This window comes from Sminthopsis crassicaudata, chromosome 2 (assembly GCF_048593235.1).
Source record: "Sminthopsis crassicaudata isolate SCR6 chromosome 2, ASM4859323v1, whole genome shotgun sequence".
NCBI classification, from domain to species: domain Eukaryota; kingdom Metazoa; phylum Chordata; class Mammalia; order Dasyuromorphia; family Dasyuridae; genus Sminthopsis; species Sminthopsis crassicaudata.
In genome coordinates this window covers 467447605-467474997 of record NC_133618.1, presented here as the reverse complement: position 1 = coordinate 467474997, position 27393 = coordinate 467447605, and the positions used below count along the sequence as shown (strand labels likewise).

The window sequence follows — 27393 nt, the reverse complement described above, 5'->3', positions numbered from 1 at the left end:
TCAATTACTTTTTGGTCTATTTAGCCCTAATTTTTTATTGAATGTAGTTTTTATTGCATTATGATCTGAGAAGAAGGCATTTCCTTCCTGCATTTAATTTTGAGATCTTTATATCCCAATATATGGTCAATTTTTGTATAGGTTCCATGAACTGCTGAGAAGAAAGTATACTCCTTTCTATCACCATTCAGTTTTCTCCAAAGGTCTATCATACGCAATTTTTCTAATATTCTATTTCCTTTTTAATTTCTTTCTTTTTTTTTTTTTTGTGGTTTGATTTGTCTAATTCTGAGAGTATAAGGTTGAGATCTTCCACTATTATAGTTTTGCTGTCTATTTCTTCTTGCAACTCTCTTAACTTTTCCTTTAGGAAGTTAGATGCTATTCCACTTGGTGCATATATGTTTAGTATTAATATGGCTTCATTGTTTATGCTACCTTTTAGCAGGATATAGTTTCCTTTCTTATCTCTTTTAATTAGATCAATTTCTGCTTTTGCTTGATCTGAGATAAGGATGGCAACCCCTGCTTTTTTGGCTTTACCTGAAGCATAATACATTCTGCTCCATCCTTTTACCTTTACTCTGTATGTATCTCCCTGCTTTAAATGTGTTTCCTGTAAACAATATACTGTAGGATTCTGACTTTTGATCCAGTCTGCTATCCATCTCTGTTTGATGGGAGAGTTCATCCCATTCACATTTACAGTTAAAATTACTAATTCTGTATTTCCTGCCATCATATTATCCCCAGATTATGCTTTTTTCCCTTGACCCCCCAAACCCCTTCCCCAATATTTAATTTATAGACCCTACTTGTGACATGTAGCCCTCCCTTTTTAGTATCCCTCTCCCCTCCTTTTAAGTCCTTTCCCTTTGTTTGTACCCTTCCCTTATTCCTCTTTTCCTTTTCCCTTTTCCTCTCCCCCCTTTTAATGAGGTGAGAGAGAATTTTCTGAAAAACAAATATGTCAATTATTTACTCTTTGAGCCTACTCTGATGAGAGTAAAATTCACACAATGTTTCTCCCCCTCTCTAAATTCCCTTAGATGTGGTAGATTTTCTATGCCTCTTCCTGGGATGTAGTTTCCCTCTTTTTATCACTCCTCCCCCTTTTTCTGATACTACCCCCTTCCCTTTACTACTCCCCCTTTTTTTTTATATATCAGTAAAATCAAATTATCCATGTGGACTTTCTGTATATCCACAACAGAGATACAGTTCTCAAGAGTTCTTTTTACCTTTTTCTGCTTCTCTTCAGTCTTGTGGATGTAGATTAAATTTCTTTGTTGAAGTCTGGTTTTTTTTCTTAGAAATAAATGGAATTCCTCTCTTTCATTAAATGACCATCTTCTCCCATGGAAGAAAGTGCTAAACTTAGCTGGGTAGTTTATTCTTGGTTGCAATTCTTGATCTTTTGCCTTTCGGAATATCAGGTTCCAGGCCCTTCGATCTTTTAATATGGAGGCAGCCAGATCTTGAGTGACCCTTATTGTGGCACCTTGATATTTGAATTGTTTTATGAGTGTAAACTGTGAGCATTGGGTTTTTTTTTTTTGTTTGTTTGTTTTGTTTTGTTTTTCTTCCCAGATTATTTTTACCTTCCGAATACAATTCTTCCTTTGCAACAACAACAACAAAATTTGGTTCTGCACATATATATTGTACCTAGGATATACTATAAGATACTTAATATGTATGGGAATGCCTGCCATCTTAGGGGAGGGGGTGGAGGGAAGGAGGGGAAAAATTTGGAACAGAAGGAAGTACAGGGGATAATGTTGTTTAAAAAAAAAAATTACCTATGCTTATGTACTGTCAAAGAAAATGTTATAATTATAAAAATATTAATTAAAAAAAAGATATTTGAATTGTTTTTTTTCTAGCTTCTTGCAATATTTTTTCCTTTGTTTGGTAGTTCTGCAGCTTAGCCACAATGTTCCATGGAGTTCTTTTTTTAAGTTCTTTTTCAGAAGGTGTTCGATGAATTCTTTCATCGCCTATTTTCCCTTCTGTTTCTATTATCTCTGGACAGTTCTCTTTGATGATTTTCAGTAAAATAGAATCTAGGCTCTTTTTTAGATCATAGTTTCACGAAGTCCAATGATTCTCAGATTATCTCTCCTAGATCTATTTTCCAGGTCTATTGATTTTCCCAGTAAGTATTTGACGTTATTCTCCAGCTTTTCATTTTTTTTTATTTTGTTTGACTGATTCTTGGGTTCTCAATGAATCATTCATTTCTATTTGTTCCATCCTGATTTTTAATGAGTTATTTTCTTCATTCACATTTTTTAGTTCTTTTTGTATATGCCCAATTGAGTTTTTAAGTGAATTATTTTACTCTATTGAATTTTTTTCATTTCCCTAATTTTTTTTAGAGAGTTATTTTCTTTTTCCAATTCAAAAATCCTACTTTCTTGAGACTTTTTTATCTTTTCCAATTCAGAAATCCTACTTTCTTGTGACTTTTTAACTTTTTCTAATTCACAAATTTTGTTTCCCTGCACCTCCTGTGAATTCTTTATTTTTTCCAACTCAAATTTCAGGACGTTGTTATTCTCTATCATAGCTTTTCTTTCCTTTCCCCATTTTTCTTCAAACTCTCTTAACTTTTTAATAGTCTCTTCTAGGAGAGAGTTATGTGATGGGAGGCAGGTATCATTCCCCTTTAGGCTGTTATCTGCTGACTTTCTGCTGTTAACTTCCTCGGGGGTTGGATACCCGTTCTTTCTCTGTGTAGAAGGTATCGATAGTTCTCTTCAGCTTCTTACTCATTGTTAAAAATCTACTGGGGTCTGCCCTTGGGGTAAGAAGTTTATTTATTTATTTATTTACCAGCTTCCTCCCAGACTGGATGGATGCGGTAGGTCCCATGCCTGAGCTAAGAGAGAGCTCTGGGAGAAGTTCCCCTCCCCCCTCCCCAGAAATGCCTCAGAAGTGTTTAGCACGGTGCACTGTGAGGAGTGCCCAGTGAAGGACCCTGCTGTGTGGCCTAGCTACTGCCCTGAGGTTTAAGGCTGAACAGTGAAGCCACTAACCCCAGCCAATGCATCCCGTGGGGCATGGATATCAGCAGCTGACATGAAAAGCCCCTGCGCTCAAACTGGAAGTGTCTGCCCAGAAACTGAGGTCCCTATTTCAAAGGTTCCTGTTCTCTGGGAATTCCAGTGCTGCTAGAGTTCCACTGCCTCACGCTGAGCCTGGCATTATGTGGATTAGATGTTGCCTCAGGCTGTGTCCCCAGCTGTTCAGCCTGTTAACTACCCCAAGGAGAAGCCCCAGGCAGCAGAAGGGGGCTTCACAGCCCTGTGGAGATCTATTAGGTCTCCAGATTGGGGTGGATTAAGGATCTGGCTTTATATTTTAAAATGGCTTCATTTCTCTTCTGAACTGCTGTTTTATAAGCAGAGAAGAGCTATCAGCCTGTGTCAGATTCCTCTATCTCAATAGCTTCTCTGATCCCAGAGTTCTCGTTCGCACCTAACCTTGTCTGTGCTGGCCTTTTTTTTTTTTCCTCCCCTTGGAACGGATCTTTTCTGTTGAAATTCCAGATTCTCTTCAGCTGGTAAACTGTGCTTCTAATCCTTGTGGTTTTTATCAGTCCAGCGTTATTTTTGAGGCTGATTTAACTAATTGGTAATGAGGGAAGAAGGGAGCTTACAAATTCGCATGTATCTTCTCCGCCATCTTGGCTCCGCCCCACAATTTGAGTTTTCATCCCTTTAGGTACATAGCCAGAGGAAGACCTTATAGATGAAAACTTTCTTCCTAAAAAGATCTAAATGTTGGATACACAATATACATATTGGTAGTGGATAAATTGGATACTACTGGCATTTGCCAGTAGTCTCATTTTGTCAAAGCAGTCTATCTTGTAAATTCCTGGCTTGTTTCTCAAGCAATTTCAGCTCATAGGTATTAGAGAAAGCAGTGGCTGAAACTGCTTTTCTGTATTTAATTCTGATCAATAAGGTAGAATGAGTTAGTGAATTGAAAATTATTGGAACTCCTTGGAATCTTGAACACAATTAAAATAGATAAGGAAACAAATGTTTGACATAGTTAGTCATAAGCTCTGGGCTTTAAAAATAACAAAACTTAATAGATATCCAAAGGTTCAAAGCATACTTGAGTCTGATCCAGTGGCCAGAGACTCTCAAAGTGAAGATGCCTTAAGAATAGGTGGTTCTCAACAATGAAACTGAGAAAATCTAAAAATGATCAAGATGAATGATCCTAAAATAAAGCTAAATGATCACTATAATGAAACAGATTTTTCAGAGGTATTGAAAGTTTTAATACAGAAGATAGAAGGAGGAATGTATAAGCAAGGATAATTATGAACAAGTGGTATAGCCCTATTAAAAGAGTGCCAGCAAAGTAAAAACACAGAAGGAGCTTTCAGAAATATTTAAGGATAATAAAGAAGGTTTAGATTTTGTTTTGTTTTTTAAAATTATCTGCTAATGAATAATAAAGTAGGCACAGAACTGAATAAACAAAGGTAATCTGGCTGTATTATATGGGGTGAATTGCTCCACAGCCAGTCTCTTTAACATCAGTATTTCATAGTATATCAGCAAATCATGTTATATCGTTATAAAAAAAGAAAAATATATATGTGACCCAAAGGATAATGGAAAGACACATTTCGTATAAGGACGCAGAAGATTACTAGCCATGATTTGTTCACCGGTATTTTGGTTCAGAGAATCAGTTATACAAGTACAACATAGAGAAGCTCAATAGTTTATGTGAAAAAAATCTGGATGTAAAGGAGGACTGGGAATTATAGGCAACAGGATGACATGACTTTTAAAAATCTAATATGATTTTGAGATCATGTTATCCAGAACTAAGGAAATGCTTGACCTGCTGTTCTTCCACCCATGTCTGAAGTCTTATCTTCAGTTTTAGTCAGTATGTTTCATATGGGACACTGATAAGCTGGAGCTTGTTCAGAGAAGGGTGATTGTTGGTAAAAAGCTAGTGTCATAAAGGCTCAGGTGAAACAATTAAGTATGATGGGCTTAGATAATGGAAAGTATATATGTAGGGGGATGGTGGTAATAACATGGGGTGACATAATGATTGTATTCATGTATTAGAAAGATTATCATACAGTGAAAGAAAGATTTGGTATACATTCTTTTTTGTTCCAGAACAGAACTAGATACAGTGGGTGGAAGTTGCAGAATTTGATTTTAGCTCCATGAAACTTTTAATTAATTAAAACTATCTAGAAGAAAGATGGGCTGCTTCTTGAAGTCATGGGTTTTTCATTGGAAATCTTCAAGTGGAAACTGAGTCACCATTTCACAGAGTTTTTGTAGAAGGGTCAGGTGTATGTTAAATTAGATGACATCTGAGGTGCCTTCTGCTTTTTTAATGTCTGTGATCTCTAGCTAATGAAGGACAACCTAAGATTCCTTTACCCCTAACCCCCAACCCTTCCACATTCTTATTTGGCAGCTCTATAATTTTTCCTTAAATCAAAATGTGCCTTTCTGGAGCTTCCATTCATTACTAAAAGTTCTGCCTCCTTGGACTAAGAAGAACAAATCTAATGCTGAAATTCTTGAATACAAGCTATTATATCTACATTTCATTATTTTTTCTCCAAACTAAATGTCCTCATTTTCTCTAACCTATCCTTATAGGATAGCATATTCCTCTCAGTCTGGTTGCAATCTAATGTACATACTCCAAACTTGAATACTTTTTTCTAAAACATTGTGCCAATAAGGATTTCTGCAAACTTGGATTGATTAGGGAAGACCATAAGGGAACCTTCCTCATTCTGTACTATGCTTTTATTACTGTCGCCTATCATAGACTTAGCTTTTTTGACTGCCATATCATGACATTATTGAGCCATATTGTGCTTGAAGTTCACTAAAACTCTCAGATCATTTTCACAGGATATGCTATCTAGTCATATTTTTCTCATTCTGTACTTCTAAAACTAATTTTTAACCCACATGTAGAAATTTGCAATTTAATGCTACTTTATTGATTCTTCCAGTCTGGAGATTTTTTTGATATTCAGTTTCTATTCTTTCTCAATATATAGTCATTTATTATTGTAGCTTTCCCTTTGAATTTATGATCTGATTCCCAAGCTCTTCAGATAATTTCTTCTTTGCAGATTGTTAGTAATATTCTCCTATGATAGAATAACATGATTCTTTTTTAATTCTCTTCATCCTTACTCAAATGATCGTCTTCATGTACCAGAATGTAATGCTACTCTACCATTAAAAAAATGTGTATTCTTAGTATATCCTATTATGCCCCATCCTGCCAATTCTCATTGTTAACTTGGGGGTAAAATTTATTTTCTTTTGTCTAATTCACTGTTTTTACCCATCTTTTGTAACTAGACATCTGAGGCCAGAGTTTTATTACTTTATCACAGGCATTCAGGCAATGGTTTTTACTAGTCCTCATTAGATGTACTCTATCCTTTGCTGAAATCTTATATTCCAAAGTTCTGCCTCCAAAATCCAAGTTTTCTTCAACATACCATCTTTTTTAGCCAGTTGTTCACATTCCACATCCTTTTTCTTCTAAATCATTTAATTTAAATTGGAATAAATATGGAAGTACCATTGTGTCCAGAGATATTCAGTGTTTTTTTCTTCTTCTCCTTCAGGACTAATAATAAGCTAGATAGCTAAATGGATAGAGTTCTAGATCAAGGATCAAGAAAATCTTAGTACAAATCTTTATCTCAGTCACTTTCTGGAAATCTGACCCTAAGCAAGTTACTGAATGGCTATCTGCCTTAGTTTTTTTTTTTTTTTTCTCCACTATAAAATTGGGATGATAATAATATCTGCTTCTTAAAGTGGTTCTGAGAACCAATCAAGGTTAGCACAATGCTTGGTACATAGTAGGCACTTAATGCTTGTTTTCTTTCTTTCTTGGTAGTCTAGGTTTCTTCCTTCTGGTTATCCAGTTTGTCCTTACATGTTATCAGTTTGGCAGTTTGCAGGATGTTCTATTTCACATCCTGGATAAAGGCCTCAAGAAATTGACAGTCTTCCCTCTTATTTATGCCAGGCAGATTGAGCATCTCTCAGTAGGGAATTCCTAACCACTATTTTTGCTTGATATTGGATGCTATAGATTAGTAGTGTTAAATTCATATAGAAATGGATCACTGCCAGCCAAATGTTAACTGTTGACCTAGAAAACCATAAATTGACATCATTTTGTTGTGTTATATTTTTTTATTTATTTTATTAAATATTTCCTAATTACATTTTAATCTGGTTTGAATTCATTTATGACTGTGTGTTTGAAACTTGTAGAGGGCATTTCTGTTAATTACAAATGTGACAAAATCTCTTTCTTCTCTGAGAGTGTCTGGTATGGTCTGAGAGACATCATTATCAAGAGACATGTGTTGTATGGGACTACTTGCCATCTAGGGGAGGGGGTGAAGGGAAGGAGGGGAAAAGTTGAAACAGAAGTTTTTTCAAGGGTCAATGTTGAAAAATTACCCATGCATATGTTTTGTATATAAAAATCTATTAAAAGAGAGAGAAAGAAGAGAGATTGAGAAAGAGAGAGAGAGAGATGTGTACCATGTGTAACTAGAAAAGTTGAATTAGTTATGGAGTCAGAATGACATAGTAGATGAAATACACAAATATTGCAACTGGTAGCCATTAGATATTAAAAGATTGAGAAGAAAACTTACTAGTGAGATTTAGTTAGATCTTCTGAGGACAAGAATGGAAAAAATTTTGCTGGGAGAAGCTGAAAATGAACACATCAAATTAATCTTCTGTTAAAGAGAACATAGAAGGGATACTCTTACTGCTTGGGTCAGTATTAGGAGCCAGGATACATAACCAGCTACCTGCCATCTATTTTCCTTAAAACTAGACTCCTCTGTATCAAATCTGTCCAGTCAGTCTCAGGATAAAGCAGATCCTACACCTGTGTCAGCTATTGTCACCTGATCCACCACCACCCATCATTATGAATTATCCATTTAAGCAGCTTGTTCAGAGGATGCTTCCACAGCCCCACCTGCTGGCTGTTTTTTTCCTTTCCTTATTACTACTTTTGCTGAAAGGAAACATTTTGTGTCAGATTATTGAAGTTAGAATCTTGGTTTTGCCACTTAATAACTCTATAAGCAAGGCACTTAACTTCTTTGGCCTCAATTTCCTCATCCCTAAAAAGAGAGTTGGACTAAATGTGTTGTAGTTCCCTTACTTTTCTAACTCTATGGTCCTAGATAATGCTAACAGATGACAAAGAGAAAATAGGATATTGTAATCATGAATTCTGAATTTTGATATGAGAAGATGTGTTATTGATTTCCAGCTCTGTCATTCACTAATTGGGAGCTTCTGTAAGTTAGCTGGGAGAAGTGAAGTGCTAAAAGATTGAATGACTTGCCTGAATTCACATGTGGTGAATAGCGGAGCCACTGATGAATAGTAAAAATAAAATTTTATTTCTTCCTGTGATATCTTTCCTCTTCTTACCTCCCCCATCCTCACTATACTTTATTCCACAATATTCTCCCAAGCTCTATTCAAGTTTACAGTCAACTCAGTAGTTGACTTATTTAATACTAAATTATTCTCTATTCTTGATTCCCTTTTCCCTTAGTCCTATCACAGCTCATACTTTGCCAAACCCCAACCCTATATTATTTTTACTAGTAGCCTCTGTTCCTACTCACATTCAATGAAAGGAACTGAAGAGTAGCAAGTAACCATTCAGCCAACTTGGATCCAGAATAAAAGTGTATTATTGAATCTCAACTGGTCATTTGTGGCAATAAAGCAACCTCTTTTACTCTTCCTAGTTGACACTCTATCAAATGGAAAGCCATTTTCTTTGAGCTTCCTCTTATCCTCTTCTATACTTCTCAAAACAACTGGACATTAGCCTCCATCATTCCAGTCTCTGAAAAGGTGACCTTTCTCCTATCCATTTACATAAACCCTTGAACAACTGTTTTAGCAGATTCCTTTCCCAATAATCCTGTTTCCTTTGGCTCTTCCTCTGTTCTATTTTCTTCTTCTCTGCTCAAAAACCTATTCAGGTGTCCTGCTATATGCTTAAAAGACTCCAAAAACTTTAGGTGATCTTGCTGTGTGTCATGTCTAATTTTTTTCTTAGCCAGTCTCCTAGAACAATCTTTCATTTCTACTGGAGTTTTCTCTCTTCTCATTCGTCAAATATTTGTGAGACAGCTTCATTAGTCATTTCAAAAAGCTTTCTCCAAAATCACCAGTGTTCTCTTAATTACTAAATATGACTTTTCCCTCCTCTTTCTTGACCTGTCTGTAGCATTTGACTCTGTAAACTATTTGTCCTGCTGGATATTCTTTCCTTCCTGGCTAAGCTAACAACTCCTCAGATCTTCTTTGCAAAATTACTATTCATGCCATATTATGGTCTTTAAGTATATCTTAAGTCTCCATCCTGTATCCTTTTCTTCTTATTCTTAGTTGTTAATCTCATCAGCTCCTGTAGGTTTAATATTCCCTTTCCTTTGACTCTCAGATCAATTTATATAGGCCTTCTCTCTCTCTCTCTCTCTCTCTCTCTCTCTCTCTCTCTCTCTCTCTCTCTCTCTCTCTCTCTCTCTCTCTCTCTCTCTCCAGCTTCTAAGGTGTTTTTGACTCTTCTCTGTCCTTTAATCCACCTCATTCATTTTCCAAATTTCCCCCATCCTTAGAAATCTAAATTATACTACCCTTTAGTTTATTTTTTTTATTTCTCCTTTTTCAATTATCAGTTTATACTAGTCTTCCCAGATTTGTCTAAAATTCTATCTTTTTTTTTTACCGCACAATAATATTTCATCACATTTATACACCACCGCTATTTCATCCATTCCCCAGTTTATAGACACCTCCTTAAATTCCCATTCTTTGTTACCTGAAAAAGAGCTATAAATATTTTTGCACATCCTTAATTTAATTGGTTTTGAATAGAATTTAATCTCACCCTTAATGTTTTAACCTTGCTTCTTTCCTTTTCCTACTCTTTCCTTGTAATTTCCTTGAAATGTAATTTTGTACCTGAGTATGTGTTTGTGATTGTGTGTGTCTGTGTACATTTGTGCATATATATTTATTCTTACTTTAACCAGTCCAGATGAAAATGAAGTTTTAGTGTCAATTGTTCCCTTTATTCGTTTTTTTCTGTCTTTCTGTGCCCATCTGGGACTCCAAGGAGGTTGGAAAATGAGTCCCGCCTCATCACTTCTCCACTAGAAAGGTATATTTAATCACCCGGGTTGGGGGCTCTAGAAAGCAGGACACAACACACCTTTTATATTTTCTCACCATTCTCCCTCTTGAGGATTCATGATTCTTAAAACTTAAGAATTATCTCTATGTATATGACTAACATTTATCATATATCCAACCCTAACAGTTTCCATGAACTTTAATTCTGTATTGCAGGCTACGTTTTGGACATTTTAAACAACAGATTTTAGAGGTATCTTAAACCCAATATTTCCCAAATAGATCTTATTTGTTTTCTTCCATTTTTTAAAAAGTTTTTTTGATTTTCATACCTTTTTTGTTGTTTCATGGAGTCACTTTTCTGTTTGGACCATTTTAATTTTCAGGGAATGTTTGCTTGGACAAGCTTTTTTTACCTCTTAGGTCAAACAGTTAATTCCCTTCCCAATTCTTTCTTCCATAGCTCTCATTTGTTTTCCTTTTTTTTCCCTCTAGTTTTCTCATTTAATTTATAAGAACAATTTTAAACAAAACAAAACAAAAAAAAAAAACCCTCTTCATTTCTTCAAGGATTTCTAGTTAAATTTGTGTCCTTGTATTTTCCTTGAGGCTTTGCTTATAGGTGTTTTGGAATCATTCTCTTCTAGGTTTGTGTGAAGCATACCATTATAATAGCTTTTCATTTTAGAATTCTTTTTGTTTATTTGTTCATTTTTTCAGCCAACTTTCTGATTCAACAAAACTTATTTTTATCACCAAAATCATCCCTGATGTTTCTGCTGAAGGTAACATTTTCCCTCTCTCTCAAGTTCATAACTTTGATGTTATCCACAATTCCTCAGTCTTTCTTCTTCACTGCTAGTATACATTTGTTATAAAATCGTGCCTTTTTAACTTCTTTTTAACATCTTTTTTGTGCAGCTGATTCTGTCTACTCATATTGTCATGACCTCAATCCAAGCCTTTATCACCTTTCACTGGAACTTTCATCTAATTGGTCTCCTGTGCTTCTTCTGCCCTATCCTTTTCACAGCTGCCAAAATATTTTCCCTAATCAGAAATCTTACAATCTGACTCCCCCATTTTCATTAGGATAAAATATAAAGTTCTCTGTTTAGTTTACATCTCGTTCCCAACCTTTTCAGCTTAATTATACATAAATCCCCTTCCCATAGTCAAAAAACTATCCTTTTATGCCTGGATTATAGTTATAAATGCAGCTTTTCCTGATTTCCCCAATTACTGGTACTGTTCTTAGCTTCTATTTGTTTGTCTTTATATTTATTCTATAAATATTTATATATGTGTGATAGAGTAGAATAGAGAGCCTGCCTCAAAACTAGGAAGATGATGGGTTCAGATCCTTTCTCTGATCCATACTCTATGACCCCTGGGCAAAGCTGCTCTTAACCTCTCAGTGCTCTAATCCAGAGTTGTCATGACCCTCTATAGGCCATAGTACTCTGGAGTGTGCCTGGAGCCAGATTAAAATGTAATTGGAAAATACTTAACAGGATAAAGATGAAATGAAACCTAATGTTAATATGTTTTTCTAAGTCAATATGCAGCTCTAAGGGATCCTTCAGTACAGTTTAATGGACCTTCTTGTTGTTGTATGGTTTTGATGTGATTTCTCTAGGCAATTCTCTAAAATGATAAATCCCAGAGAAAGTTCTGACAGAGAAAGTTTACTTCTTGGGAATTCCTTACCAATGAAATCATAGGTCCATTCTCTATCCATGTGAGTGTGAGTATATAGGTATGATTTATTAAAAGTAGAAAGCTAGATGATTTTTTAATACAACGTAATATTGGTCTCACCCATCTTTTGTAGGCAGTTTTAGTCTTTGTTTTAACTTCTGCATCTTCATTCCTTTCTTTTCTCCCTGAATTATTTCCTCCACTTCCCAATTTCTGGTCTCTTGATACCATTAAATCTTTGTTCAGGTGCTAATTGATAATTAAGTCTTTAACAAGTAACTCCTTCCTGGTTTGCCCTTCCCATATGTATTTGCATATTAAATGAGAAGTCTCTAAAATTCAAGGAAATGAAGCTATAATATCTAATAAATTTGATATTTGCTGCCTGCTTTTAAAATCACTGCTGGACATGATATCCAGGACAATAGGGAGTAACCTGAAAGACAAATTACCTTTGTTTTATTTAATGGAGACCACTATATTATTTCTGCTGTGTTTTGATTATTAAGAGAAGCTATATAGAATATGTAACATTTTAAATGTTGAACTTGGAGTCAGTAAATCCTGGATTCCAATTCTATATCTGACACTTAACTGTGTGACAAATGACTTAAATTTAGGTGCCTCATATAAATTATAGATTGATTTTTATAGGTGTATGAACACTATATGTAGATTTATATAACTTTAATTATATTTGACATTTAAAACACCCTCTACCCACAGAAGTCCAAAAACAACACATTCACTTGTTTGTATTGCATTCAAGCATCTTTCTTCCCAACATTTTGTTAGTGCCATTACCTAGAGTCCAATGTTCTTGAAGGAATCCCTGGCCATTGCTACTAAAAAATCATAATCCAGCACCTTCTCATTCATTGAGATGATCCTAGTATCTTTAAGGTAATACAGGGAGAACCCAGTTTCTAACAAATCCTAGCAATCTAGGAAAACTCAGAGAATTTGCCAAGTTAAGAGGTACTTATCACCAGAGGCTTAGCCACTGGGTGATAACATTTTTGGCCATAGTACCTATCTGGTAAAGTGCGATGTGGCTGCAGACCATATAAACATATAAACAGAAAATTCCCTACACGCATAAAAAAGCATGGCTCTTTTGAAGTACCGTAACAATAATGCCAACAAATCTCAGGAATACAAGTAGTTAGTACTCTACCTCTTTCTTCACTCATACATGTAAATTAATAGACACTGGACAGGGAGTGAGTGTGTAAAAGAAGATGCCATGCTTCTTCCCATAGGCTGTTTGATCTGTATAATCCTCTGAATTACATGGAGTAATTTACTATATTCATTTCTTAAACTTGAAATTGTAATCTGTTTGTGTAACTGATTCTCCTTACCATTTTTATCTTGTTGCTTTTACATTACTTTGATGCTAATTTTTTCCTGGATTTTTGGTTCATCAGAGCATTTGGGACATAATTTTATCAGAAAACCTTTAATAATAGGACATAGTATGATGCAGTATAATTATGCTAAGATTTAGATCCAGAGGAATTCTAGTTTGGCTCAAGTCTCTTCTCTGTGACTTGCTGCTTGTGTGACTTTCTAGGTTTGTAATTTAATCTCTCTTGCCCTCTTAATTTTTTTATAAAATGAGGGAGTTAACAACAAAGTCCTTTTTAGCTCTAAATTTATGATCTTATGAAAAAATATCTACTATGTTTTGGGCAGACTGGAATAGATAACTTGCATAGACCAGATCTCAGAGCCAAGAAGTCCTGGGTTTATGTCCTGCCTCAGAAATATCCTACTTTGTAACCCTGGCCAAGTCATCTGACTTTTCAGTAGCCTGGGTAACTTTCTTTAAAAATAAATAGCAAAGCAGATGCCAATCTGCAGTAATAGATGTATTTCAGCAGTAATTCCTAACCTAATGAAATCACAAGTCTGATTTTTTTTTTTAAGTTACAGGATACTTTCCTAGTCTGTAAAACATTTTGACTTTTCCATTATTGATTTTTATTTGCTGTATATATTTATTAAGAAACAAATTTGTTCATTGGGTGTATTACTAAGAAACTAAATTTAGCCAGAGACTTAGCGCTTTATTTTAAATTGTTTTATGTTACAGAATTTCACAAACTTATTTGGACAACCTCTAGTGTGCTTGCTTTCTCCAACAACATATCCAAAAGCATTACAAGGTATGTTTTGTACTGATATACCTAGGTCTAATTTCAACTATTTCTTTTTTGCTTTATATTCTTAAACTTGATTTTCCTCTCTGATGGGCTTAAATAGCATTCATTGGTGAAAAATAAATGTGGCTGGCATATGTCAGACTGAATTGGCTTAGTAATGTGGCTAAATTTTAGCTCTTTGGTTAAAAGTAGACTCTTATTCAAAAAGTCCAGGCAGTACTCCAATTTCAGTATCATAGCTATCTTCCAAGAAATACCATACATTATTATTAGAAGAAATATTTACTACCATTAGATTTTTTTTTTATTTCTGCCGTTTTAGAAATTTTTATGGTTTATGAGTTTCATTTATGGATATTTATTTTGAAATTCAAAGGTTTCATCTTGATTAAATATCTCTCCTATGTAAACTTTTAATTTAAATTTCATTTATATCTTTATATTTTTTATACCAGTCATTTCCCATATAACCTGCTCTGTATTAAATTTTCTCTTGTAGGCAAATATTTAGATGAAAAAAAAGATAGTCTCTGTCAGATGATATTATGTTCAACAGCTATTATTTCTTCTGTCTTCATTGAGATTATCCAATACACTTAAAGAAATATTAAGCTACTAAACTGTTGGTTTTTATTTATTTTTAATACACATTATTTTATGAATCATGTTGGGCAAGAAAAATCAGAGCAAAAGGGAAAAACCATAAGAGATATTAAAAAAACAAAAAAAGAAGTGACTAAAAGCAATATAAGATTTATATTCAATCTCATTAGTTTGGATGCATGTGGCATTTTCTGTCCAAAGCCTATTGGGATTCAGTTGGAGAATGGTTGAATAAGTTATGGTATAAGAATGTTATAGAATATTATTGTTCTATAAGAAACGATCAGCAGAATGATTTCAGAGAAGCCTGGAAAGACTTAGATGAACTGATGCTAAGTGAAATGAGCAGAACCAGGAGATCATTGAACACAGCAACAGCAAGATAATGCTATCATCAAATCTGATGGACATGGCTCTAATCAACAATGAGATGATTCAGTCAGTTCCAATGCTCTTGTGATGGAAAGGGCCATGTGCACCCAGATAGAAGACTGTGGGAATTAAGTGTGGATCACAACATACTATTTTTACTCTTTTTGTTGTGTTTGCTTGTATTTTGTTCTCTTTATAATTTTTTCCCTTTCTGATTTCATTTTTCTTGTGCAGTAAGATAATTAGGGAAAAAAACCATAGCAATAACATTCAATTGAGTTATCTAAATATTAAATTATTCTTTCTACTAAATTATAGAACCTACCTTAAAACAATGATGAAAGTCTTCTGCTGGGGATCTGTTACCCTATTTCTAATACTTAAGTAACATTTTTATTTAAAGATTTAACTTTGAAAGAATTTTTGAAAAGTAATCCATAATTTGACTTCATTGGATCATAGTATTTTAAAGTTGCCAAAGAGCTTAGAGATAATCTCATTCAACCTTTTCATTCTACATATGAGAAAACTTAGGCCAAAAGAGGTAAAATGTTTTTCCCCAGGCTACACAAGTAACAGTTTCAAACAGATTTTATGTCTGACTCCAAGTCCAATGCTTTTGCTGTTGTGTTTTTTTTTCCCATACTTTATCAAATAAGTTTTTATTGAGTAAAAGATGGCCACGAAAAGCTTTTCAGCATTCCTGAAAGGAGGTATACCAGTGCTATTAAATATTATCTGTTTAAATAAAATGGCTTATTCATTTATTGGATAAGAAAGGTAAATTTTAAATATCAAAGCATGGAGAGAAGGGCTACAGATCAGGTGGTTTAGAATTGATGAATGTATACAAACAACATAGCAAGAATTTATTTAGGGCTTATTTTGTCTTTCATGCATACAAGTGGTTTTCATTGACTTGAATGAAAGAATTGAGACCATTTGGATAATACATCCTGGAATTGGATGCTTTCCTTGGTTTATTCTCTCCCAATACAACCTGTTTTTTATTTCAGATCAGTCTCAACGTGGTAGCCTTTTCACTCTCTTTCTGAACAATCCTCTAATGGCTTTCCTATTTGTCTCTGGATTGTCAAGTATGCGTAGAGGTCTGTGGGAAAAATGTCAAGAATACCTTCGAAAAATCAACCGGGATATTGCCCAACTGCTGACTCATTCACGTTCCATAGGTACCCTTTTGACACAATTTATCAGACTTTGGAACAATGGTTAAACCTCATGATATTTTGTTTGACTTTCAAATTATCATTTAATATATGTTACAGACAAGAAAGAAAACTAAAAATTTCCCCCCAACTGTTCATTTTCTCTCTCTCTCTCTCTCTCTCTCTCTCTCTCTCTCTCTCTCTCTCTCTCTCTCTCTCTCTCTCTCTCTCTCTCTCTCTCTCTCTCTCTCTCTCTCTCTCTCTCTCTCTCTCTCTCTCTCTCTCTCTCTCTCTCTGTCTCTGTCTCTGTCTCTCTCTCTCTCCCCCCCCCCCTTTCTATCTGTCTTTATCTCTGCCTCTCTCATTTTTTCCCCAAGCAAACTTTCTTCAAATATCATCTTTTTATTCTTTTCAGATCAGGCTTTTCTCCAGTTTTTCGGGGATGAATTTCTTCGCTTACTTCTTACCAGATTTGTCTTCTGCTCAGCTACCATGAGGATGCACAAGATTTTTCGGGTATGCAGGGGAAATAATCACTTGGGCCCAGCTTTAATAAGATTAAATATATATAACTTATGCACTAATCTTTGGAAGAAATCAAGTTCTGTGGTAAAGTAATTGAAAGGCTTCACCAAATAAAAGGTCACTTGCAATGGATACTATTTAGGATGATTGATATAGTTTCCACATTTAAGTTTAAATTTGAATCTTCATAATGCTCATAAAGGACTTAAAATCAGAGTTTGCAAGTAAGTATTTTCTTGATATCCACATATTTTAATGGACATTTATTATATTTGTGATCTTTTTAATTTATATAATATTATATTTTATCTCTACTTTCTATACAACTGTACATCAGTTTCATCTATTTTTATGGATTATCTTTATAAAGTAATCTTAACTGCATATGTGATTTTCAAAAGCAAGTTTCTATTTAAAAAAGTTCCTATTAAATCTTACCCAGTTGTCACAAAGTCATAAGAATTGCCATATTATGCCAATGCTATGATCACATGTGAAAATTTTCATTCTATCTATCCATGGACTTTTGCTGTGGCCTCATAGGTTTTGCCATTTTCTAAATCTTGATTATTAAACTCTAATTTGAGGTCTCAAGCCTTCTGATCTTTCATGGTCCCTGCACTTGCACAGGCTCTATTGATTCAAAAATTTGCCACACCCAATCCCTAATTACTTTTCTTTTTTATTCTGTCCCTAGTAATGTAACTGGTTATCTGATTCTAACATCTGTTCTCTCTTTTCTTTCCAACATCCCCTGCCAAACACTCCATGCCACAAATAAACATTTTCTAGTTTGTTTGCATGAGAAAAGTTACTATATATAAATAATTATGATACTAGGAGATATATCTAAATTTCCATTACTTTGATATATTTAATTCATGTGTGTGTATGCATATATGTATGTATGTATATGTATATATTTTAAATAACCAGTAGTTCTACTTTGGGTATTACTAAAACTTTTTTTTAATATATTTTAATCAGTCAAAATCTGCCTTTTCTTTCAAGAAAAATAAAATCCATTACACACATGAATACTCAAAGCAAATTTATATATTTACCATATTCCAAAAATATTTGTCTAATTCTGCATTCTGTATCTCTTTATCAGGATGTAGATAGTATGTTTTGTCAATCATGTTTGATTATTATGCTGATAAAAATTCATTATAATAGTATTCCATTATATTTATATACTGCTACTTATTCATCAAATCTCCAGTTTATGGGCAACTTGTCAGATTTGCATTATTTCCCACTTCAAAAGGAGCTGAAAATATTTTAAAATATCCTTGGAATTTGTTTTTCTTAGAATTGATTCCTTAATATGCTTTCACTCAAATTATCCCTCCCCTTCTTCTCCCCTTTCCTTTGTATTTCTCTGTTGAGTAAAACTTATTTCTGTACTCAATTATGTGTGTAGATTCCTTTTTTTTCCTCAAATAGTTCAGATAAGAGTAAGGTTCACCCTCTCCTTTTTTTATATAGATAATTTTCCCTAACCTTTTTTTAACCTTCTCCTTCCCCTACAAATATTCTTTTCCCCTCAATTTCCATTTATTTCTTAAGATCATCAGTATATAACACTGTCAGAACCAAATGGATTCTCTCCATCACCCCTGATGATGATAGGGTTTTGGGAGAACACATGTATCATATCCTCATATTTGAATATAAGCAGTTTCTTCTTGTTTCTCCTTGCTCCATTATTTAAGCTTCGCATTTTCTCTACTGCTCTGATTATTTTCATCAGAATTTCTTGGCAGTCTTCTATTTCAATAAAGATCCACTCTTCCCTGTCTTTATTACAGTTATCCCTTGCACAGCATGAGGATTGGGAACATAGTGCCCCATTTGTATTAGAGGAAAAGTCTGAATTTTTTTTCTTTTATTGGCTGTTTACAGTGTTTTATTGTAAAGTTTGGGTTGATAATATATACTACCATACATATATTTTATGCATTTCTGAATTTCTCAACTTTTTCTATCTAGTCTGCTGGTCTTCATGTTATCTGCAACTTCCACAGAACTTCCTCAAAATTCCCATTTAATTTCTTATGTTGATCTGTGATGTGTTCAAACCTTGATGAGGAAAGCCATGATGTGAAAGGAATAACTTTATACTCAAGTTTTGCCAGCTAAGTTCTTCTTGGTTATAAGGCCATATTCTTTGCCTTCTAAAGTTATAGTGTTGTAATTCTGAGTTCACTTCTTCTTTATAATGAGGTTATCTGCTAAGTATTTTGTGATCTTGACCATGGTTTTCTGTCCTTGAATTTTTTCTGACTTTTTACTATCTTTTTTCTGTGAGCTAGAAACTGAATTTCAGTTATGATGTTCATGGGGGTTTTCATTTAGGGATTTCTTTAGGTGATTAGTGGATTCTTTCTATTTCCAGTTTTTTCTCTGATTCTTCAGTTTTGTTTTGTTTTTAAAGATTTCTTGAAACTGAATATTTAGGTTCTTTTTTTGTTCATAGTATTCATTACAGTCAAATGATTATTAAATTTTTTTATCTCAATCTGCTTTCCAATCTGTTTGCTTTGAGATAACTTACATTTTCTTTTTTTAATTTTTAAAATTTTGTATTAATATTTCATGTTGTCTCATGAAGTCTTTTGACTTCTATTTAGTCCATTCTAGTTTTCATGGAATTTGTTTTTTAGGTAAGGTTTTGTACTGCTTGTGCCAAGCTATATTACCTTTCCAATTCTTTCCTCTACACCTTTCATTTCTTTTTTTCTTCAAGTGCTTTAATTTAATTTATAAAAACAGTTTTTCAGTTTTTCTTTTAACACTTTCATCACCACTTTCTAGAATTCTAATTGAATTTCTACCCAAGCTATTTTTTTTTCCCAAGGCTTTGCTTGTAGAGTTTTGAAGTCACTTTCTTCTTCTAGGTTTGTGTCCTGAGTATCTCTGCCACCATAATAGTTCTTTATGGGAATATGCTTTTTTTATTGTTTGTTCATTCTTTCAGTCTTTTTTGTGCCTTTGGATTAATATTAGAGTTGGACTGTGGCACTTTTGGAGGGAAGGTCTGTGCTGGTCTTGTTGCATTCTAGGTTATTGAGTGTTTTGTTATTCTAGGATTTTAGCAATAAGCTGGGATTCTGCAGTGTTTCAATGCTCCCAAAGTGTGTGTGATCAAGGACAAAGTCAGATTGTTGCCTTTCCCCCTGCTCAACCCTGTTTGAGTTCTGTTGGTTTCTGACCTGAATCTGATCCAGAATAGACTACCGCTGGATTCAGCCTCTGCCAGCCAGCTGAAAAACTCTTTTGGCTCACAGTGGCAGAATTGAAGGTTCCTTTTTGATTAGGAATATCTGTCTTGGACTAGGGAGCCAATATGGTGGAGAGCAGACACGACTCTCTGTGACCTCCTCTGACCTTCTCTCAAACCAACATCAGATTAAGCCTCTGTACTGGTTCTGGAGTCAAAGAACCCACACGTATCTGGAATACAACACATTCCCAGAAGATACCTTGGAAGAATTTCAGGACAGGTCTGTTTCAAATGGGCAGGGGGACCGAGATTGCAGCACAGGAATAACCTGGAGTGGGGAGCCAGAGCATTGTAGGTTCGCCACACCTAGGAATCTTCTGTGAGCTTCGTAGGCTACTCTGTTCTGGTTGTAAGCAGGTGGTTTGGCAGATTTGCTATAAAACACAAATTGTAAACCAATGAAGCCCAGAAGAACACAGAACATAGCTGTGATTACCCAGCACCAGAATTCAATCAACAGAACTGTCCCAGGACAAACTAAAGCAGCTGTTGCTCCTTTGCAATGAGCAGACCTCAAGTCTTTAAAAAAAAAAAAAAAATGAAAGAGAAAGAGAAACAGACTTCAAATTCTGAAGTTCCTAAAGGCAAATCAATTCTAGATGAAGCCCCAAATGAAGATATGTGCTGATCCCCATTTCACAAGGTTTTCTTGGAAGATTGCAAAAAGATTTTAAGAGTTAGAAGAAAAATGGGAAAAGGAAATGAGATCATTGCAAGAAGAAATGGAAAAATCATATAATGCCCTACAAAATAGATATGAGTAAGATACCAATTCATTGAAAAACAAAATTTGTGAAGTGGAAAAAAAATGCAATGGACAAAAAAATTCAATTGGCCAATTACAAAAGGAACTAAAAAAAGTAGCTTAAGAAAATAATATACTAAAAGTTAGAATTGAATAAGCGTAAGTGAATGACTTCAAGAATCAGTGAAACAAAAACAAAAAAATGAAAAAATAAAAGAAAACATGAAATATCTCTTAGGAAAAACAACTGACGTGGAAAATAGATTTGGAAGAGACAGTCTAAGGATTATTGGACCTCCTGAAAGCCATGATGAAAAAAAGAACCTCGACATTATCTTACAGGAAATCATAAAGGAAAACTGGCCTGATATTTTAGAATCAGAAAGTTAAACTAGCCATTGAAAGAATTTACTGATCACCTCCTGTGAAAGAGACCCCAAAATTAAATCCCCAAGGAATATTGTGGCTAAATTTCAGAACTATGGCAGCAAGGAAAAAAGATTGCAAGCAGCCAAAAAGAAGCAATTTAAATACTAAGGAGCCACAATTAGGCTCACCCAAGACCTAACAGCTTCCACCTTAAAGAATCCAAGGGCCTGGAATCTGATATTCTGAAAGGCAAAGGAACTTGGATTACAGCCAAGAATAAGCTATTCAGCTTTTAGGGAAGAAGATGGACATTCAATGATACAGGTGAATTTCACCTATTTCTAATGAAAATACCATAAGTGAACAAAAAATTTCATCTCCAAACACAGAACTTGAAAGAAACATAAAAAGGTAAAAAGGAAAGAACTCTTGAGAACGATATTTCTGTTATGGGTACACTTAAAGAATGCAGGTATAATTTGATTTTATTATGATAATATGAAAGAGAACCTAGAAGTAGAAAGGGGATCATATTGGAAAAAGAGGAAAAAGGAGGTAAAATAAGGAAAATTACATCACACAAAGAGGCAAAGAAAACTTATTATAATTGAAAGAAAGGAAGAAGGATGAGCATTGTGTGAATCTTATTCTCATCAGGTTTGGCTCAAAGAGAGAATATCAGACATTAGTTTCACAGAGAAACTTGTCTCAATTTATAGGGAAGTGGCAGGGAAAGGAAAAGGAAAGAGGAAGGCTAATGGAAGAGAAAACAGAAGTTTTAGGGGAAAGGCGTAAAAAAGAGGGAGGGCTGTTTGAGGGAGGTGGTCATCAAAAGGAAAATACTGGGAAGGAGGGAAGGGAGAAAGGAAAAAAAAAAAAAGCATATTTTAGGGTAAATAAGATGGCAGGAAATAAAGAATTAGTTATTTTAACTGTGAATGTGAATGGGATGAACTTTCCAATAAAATGGAAGCCGGGGATAGCAGACCGAATTAAAAGCCAGAATCCTACAATGTTTTTAACAAGAAACACATCTTTAGCATAGTGATACATATAGAGTGAAGGTAAAGGGCTGGAGCAGAATTCATTATGCTTCAGGTGAAGTTAAAAAAGCAGGGGTAGCAGTCCTGATTTCATCAGTAAAAGCAAAGATCTGATTAAAAGAGATAAGGAAGGAAACTATTTTACTAAAGGGTACCATAGATAATGAAGCAATACTAATATATGCACCAAATGGTATAGCATCCACATTCATAGAGAAAAAGTTGAAAGATGCAAGAAGCAATAGACAGCAAAACTAGTGGGTGATTTCAACCTTACTCTCTCAGAACTAGATAAATTGAACCACAAAATAAATAAGCAAGAAGTTTTAAGGAGGTAAACAAAATGTTAGAAAAGTTTGGTATGATAGATCTTTGGAAAAAAACTAAATGGAGACACAAAGGAGTACACTTTCTTCTCAGTAGTTTGTGGAACCTATACAAAAAGTGACCATATATTAGGGCAGAAAAACCTCAAAATCAAAGGTAGAAAAGCAAAAATAGTAAATGCATTTTTTTCAGATCATGATGCAATAAAAATCACATGCAATATAAGGCTAGGAGAAAATAAACCAAAAATTAATTGGAAATTAAATAATCTAATCCTAAAGAATGAATTGGTGAAGCAAAAAATCATAGACACAATCAACAACTTCATCCAAGAAAATGACAATGATAAGACAACATGCCAAAATTTGTGGAATCAGTCAAAGCAGTTATAAGGGAAAATTTTATATCTCTAGATGCTGTCTTGCATAAAACAGAGAAAGAGAAGATCATTGAATTGGGCTTACAACTAAAAAAGCTAGGAAAAGAACAAATTAAAGACCCTCAATTAAATACCAAATTTGAAATTCTGAAAATAAAATGGGAGATTAATAAAATTGAAAATAAGGGGGCATCTAGGTGTGTAGTGGATAGAGCACCATCCCTGAAGTCAGGAAGATTTGAGTTCAAATATGACCTCAGACACTTAATACTTCCTAGCTTTGTGACCCTGGGCAAGTTACTTAATCACAATTGCCTCAGCAAAAATAATAATAATAATAACAATAATAAAATAAAATTGAAAATAAGAAAACTATTGAATTAATAAATAAAACTAAGAGTTGGTTTTATGAAAAAAAACAACAAAATAGATAAACCTTTGGTAAATTTGATTAGAAAAAGGAAAGAAGAAAATCAAATTGTTAGTTTAAAAAATGAAAAGGGAGAACTTTCCACCAATGAAGAAGACATTAGAACAATAATTAGGAGTTATTTTGCCCAATTATATGTTAATAAATTTGATAATCTGAATGAAATGAAGGAATATTTACAAAAATATAGATTGTTCAGGTTAATAGAAGAGGAAATAAATTATTTAAATAGTCCCATTTTAGAAAAAGAAATAAAACAAGCTATTAATCAACTCCCTAAGAAAAATCTCCAGGGCTAGATGGATTTACATGTGAATTCTACCAAACATTCAAAGAACAATTAATTCTAATACTATCTGAACTATTTGAAAAAATAGGGAAAGAAGGAGTCCTGGCAAATTCCTTTTATGACACAGATGTGGTGCTAATAGCTACACCAGGTAGGGTGAAAACAGAGAAAGAAAATTTAGACCAATTTCCCTAATGAATATTGATGCAAAAATCTTAAATAAAATATTAGCAAAAAGATTACAGAAAATCATCCCCAGGCTAATATACCATGACCAAGTATGACCAGGAATGCAGGGCTGATTCAATATTAGGAAAACTATTAGAATAACTGACTACAGGGGACAGCTAGGTGGTGCAGTGGATAGAGCACCAGCCTTGAATTCAGGAGGACGCGAGTTCAAATCTGGTCTCAGACTCTTAATACTTCCTAGCTGTGTGAGCAAGTCACTTAACCCCAGCCTCAAAAAAAAAAAAAAAAAAAAAAAAAAAGAATAACTGACTACATCAATAACGAAACTACAGAAATCATATGATTATCTCAGTAGATGCAGAAAAGGCATTTGATAAAATCCCAACATCTATTTCTATTAAAAACACTAGAGAGTATAGGAAAAAATGGACTTTTCCATAAAATGATCAATAGCATCTATTTAAAATCATCATCAAGCATTATATGTGATGGGAATAAACTAGAATCATTTCCAGTAAGATCAGAAGTGAAACAAGGCTGCCCACCATCACATTACTATTCAATGTTGTATTAGAAATGTTAGTTTTGGTAATAAGAGAAGAAAAGGATTAAAGGAATTAGAGTAAGTCATGAGGAAACCAAATTATCACTCTTTGCAGATAATATGATGAATCTTAAGCTACTAGAAACAATTCACAACTTTAGCAAAGTGGCAGGGCACAAAATAAATCCATGTAAATAATCAGCATTTTTATATATTACCAACAAAGTCCAGCAACAAGGGATACAAACAGAAATTCCATTCAAAATAACTGTTGATCGGATAAAATATTTATGAATCTGTCTGCCAAGGGAAAGTCAAAAACTGTATGAACAGAACTATAAAACACTTTCCACACAAAGTCAAATCTAATCAGTTGGAAAAATATCAAGTGCCTAGGGGTAGGCTGAACAAATATAATAAAGATGACAATACTACCTAAATTAATATACTTATTTAGTGCTGTATCAGTCAAACTCCCAAGAAATTATTTTACAGATCTAGAAAAAATAATAACAAAGTTCATCTGAAAGAACAAAAGGACAAGAATTTCAAAGGAATTAATGAAAAAAACTATCAAAGAAGGTGGCTTTGCAATGCAAGACCTAAAACTATATTATAAAGCAGCAGTCATCAAAACCATTTGGTACTAGCTAAAAAATAGAGTGTTTTATCAGTGGAATAGGTTAGGTTCACAGGACAAAATAGTCAATAACTATAGCAATCTAATCTTTAACCAATCCCCAGTTTTGGGGATAAGAACTTGCTATTTGACAAAAACTGCTGAGAAAATTGAAAATTATTGTGGTAGAAATTGGGGCTTGACCCACACCTAACACCACATACCAAGATAAGATTTAAATGGGTTCATGATTTAGACATAAAGAGTAATATTATAAGCAAATTCGAAGAACATAGGATATTTGCCTCTCATATTTGTAGAGAAGGAAGGAATTTATATTTATATCCAAAGAAGAACTGGACCTCATAATTGAATGAGGTTATGATTATGTTAAGCAAAAAAGTTTTTGTATAAACAAAACTAATTCAGACAAGATCAGAAAGGAAACAATAAATTGGGAAATCATTTTTGCATTTAAGGGTTCTAATAAAGGTCTAATTTTTAAAATATGTAGAAAAATGACTCAAATGTATAAGACTTTAAGCCATTCTCCAGTTGATAAATGGTCAAAGGATATGAACAATTTTCAGATAAAGGAATTGAAACTATTTCTAGTCATATGAGAAGATGCTCTAAATCACTATTGATTAGAGAAATGCAAATTAAGACAACTCTGAGGTACCATTACACACCTGTCAGATTGGCTAAGATGACAGGAAAAGATAATAGTGAATGTTGGAGGGCATGATCTAGCCATTCTGGAGAGCAATTTGGAACTATGACCAAAGAGTTATCAAACTATGAATACCCTTTAATTTAGCAGTGTTTCTTCTGGGTGTATATCCCAAAGAGATCTTAAAGGAAGGAAAGGGACCCACATGTGCAAAAATTTTTGTGGCAGCCCTTTTTGTAATGACAAGAAACTGGAAATTGAATGGATAGCCATCAGTTGGAGAAATGCTGAATAAATTATGGTGTATAAAATGTTCTGGAATGTTATTGTTCTGTAAGAAATGACCAGCAGATGATTTGAGAAAGCCTAGAGAGACCTACATGAACTGATTCTAAGTGGAGTGAGTAGAACAAAGAGATCATTGTACACGATTATACATGTATGTATTATATTATTATACGAAGATTAATTCTGATGGATGTAGCTCTTCTTAACAATGAGATGATTGATGTCATTTCCAGTGCTCTTGTGATGGGAGAGAGCCTTCTACACCCAGAGAGAGGACTGTGGGAACTGAGTGTGGATCACAACATATTGTTTTACTCATTTTGTTGTTTGCTTATATTTTTTTTCTTTATCATTTTTTTCTGTTTTGATTTGATTTTTCTTGTGCAGCAAGAAAATATATAAATATGTTTATACATATTGGATTTAACATATATTTTAACATGTGTAATATATATTGGATTGCTTGCTATCTAGGGGAGGGGATGAGGGGAAGGAGGAGAAAATGTGAAACACAAGGCTATGCAAGTATCAATGTTGTCAAATTATCCGGGCATAAGTTTTAAAAATGAAAAGCTTTTTTAAAAAAAGTGGTGGTGGTAGGGAGGCAGCTAGGTGGCGCAGGGGATAAAGCACCAGCCCTGAAGCCTGGAAGATCTAAATTCAAATGTAGCTTCAGACACTTAATACTTCCTAGCTGTATGACCCTGGGCAAGTCACTTAACCCCAATTGCCTCAGCAAAAAAACAAAACAAGACAAAATATAAAAAAAGAATTCCTGTTTTGTTATTCTTGTACAGTTATGGCTAGATATGAGACATAAGGCTCAACTCAGCCTTGAATTTGATCCATACTACTTGAAACTTATTTCTCAACTTTCTCCTCTGGGTAGGAGACCTTACCCAAAAATGCTATCCCTCTGTGCAGATCCCTTTCTCAGTATTTTATGGGTTTTTAACCCAGATCCATTTTATTTTAGTGTATGAAAAAGTTGCTGTTTCATTCTTGTCTCTGTTAGGGTTAGGGTGTGAGTCTGTGATCTTCTCTTGCATATCTTCTCTTTAGGTATCAGTGTACTTTGTGTTATGTCTTATTGGCCTTACTTCATCCCTAGTGTCTGCATACTTCAATGTCTGTTTCCCTGTGTTGAGCTGGGATGCACCAATGAATTGTTGGGACTTCTTCAGAATTTCCCCATCAGAATTCTGTCATTTTTTTAGATATGTTTAGAATATTGTGGAAAATAGCTCGCTATGTTGCTTTCCTGTCATTCCATTGTCTTGGCTCTGCAATTTTGTCTTCTTAATCTGAAAAACTTTCTTTGACAATCTATTTGTTTTTTTCCTAAGCCTAAATTTTTCTTACCTTATATATAGCCTCAGAAGATTTATTCTGCATCTTATCTTCACTTATTTGACATTTGAAATGTCTAAAAAACCTGG

The 27393-nt window shown here is 34.1% G+C and overlaps 1 protein-coding gene across 3 annotated transcripts in view; it reads left to right on the top strand.

Annotated features, from left to right (window-relative positions):
* Positions 1-27393, top strand: part of SCAI (suppressor of cancer cell invasion) — a 215273-nt gene that overhangs the window by 170362 nt on the left and 17518 nt on the right. For all 3 annotated transcript variants that reach the window (XM_074293073.1, XM_074293074.1, XM_074293075.1), the window contains 3 exons: positions 14032-14104; positions 16093-16266; positions 16658-16758. In XM_074293073.1, coding sequence (XP_074149174.1) covers positions 14032-14104; positions 16093-16266; positions 16658-16758 — 348 coding nt within the window. The remainder of the gene's footprint in view (positions 1-14031; positions 14105-16092; positions 16267-16657; positions 16759-27393) is intronic.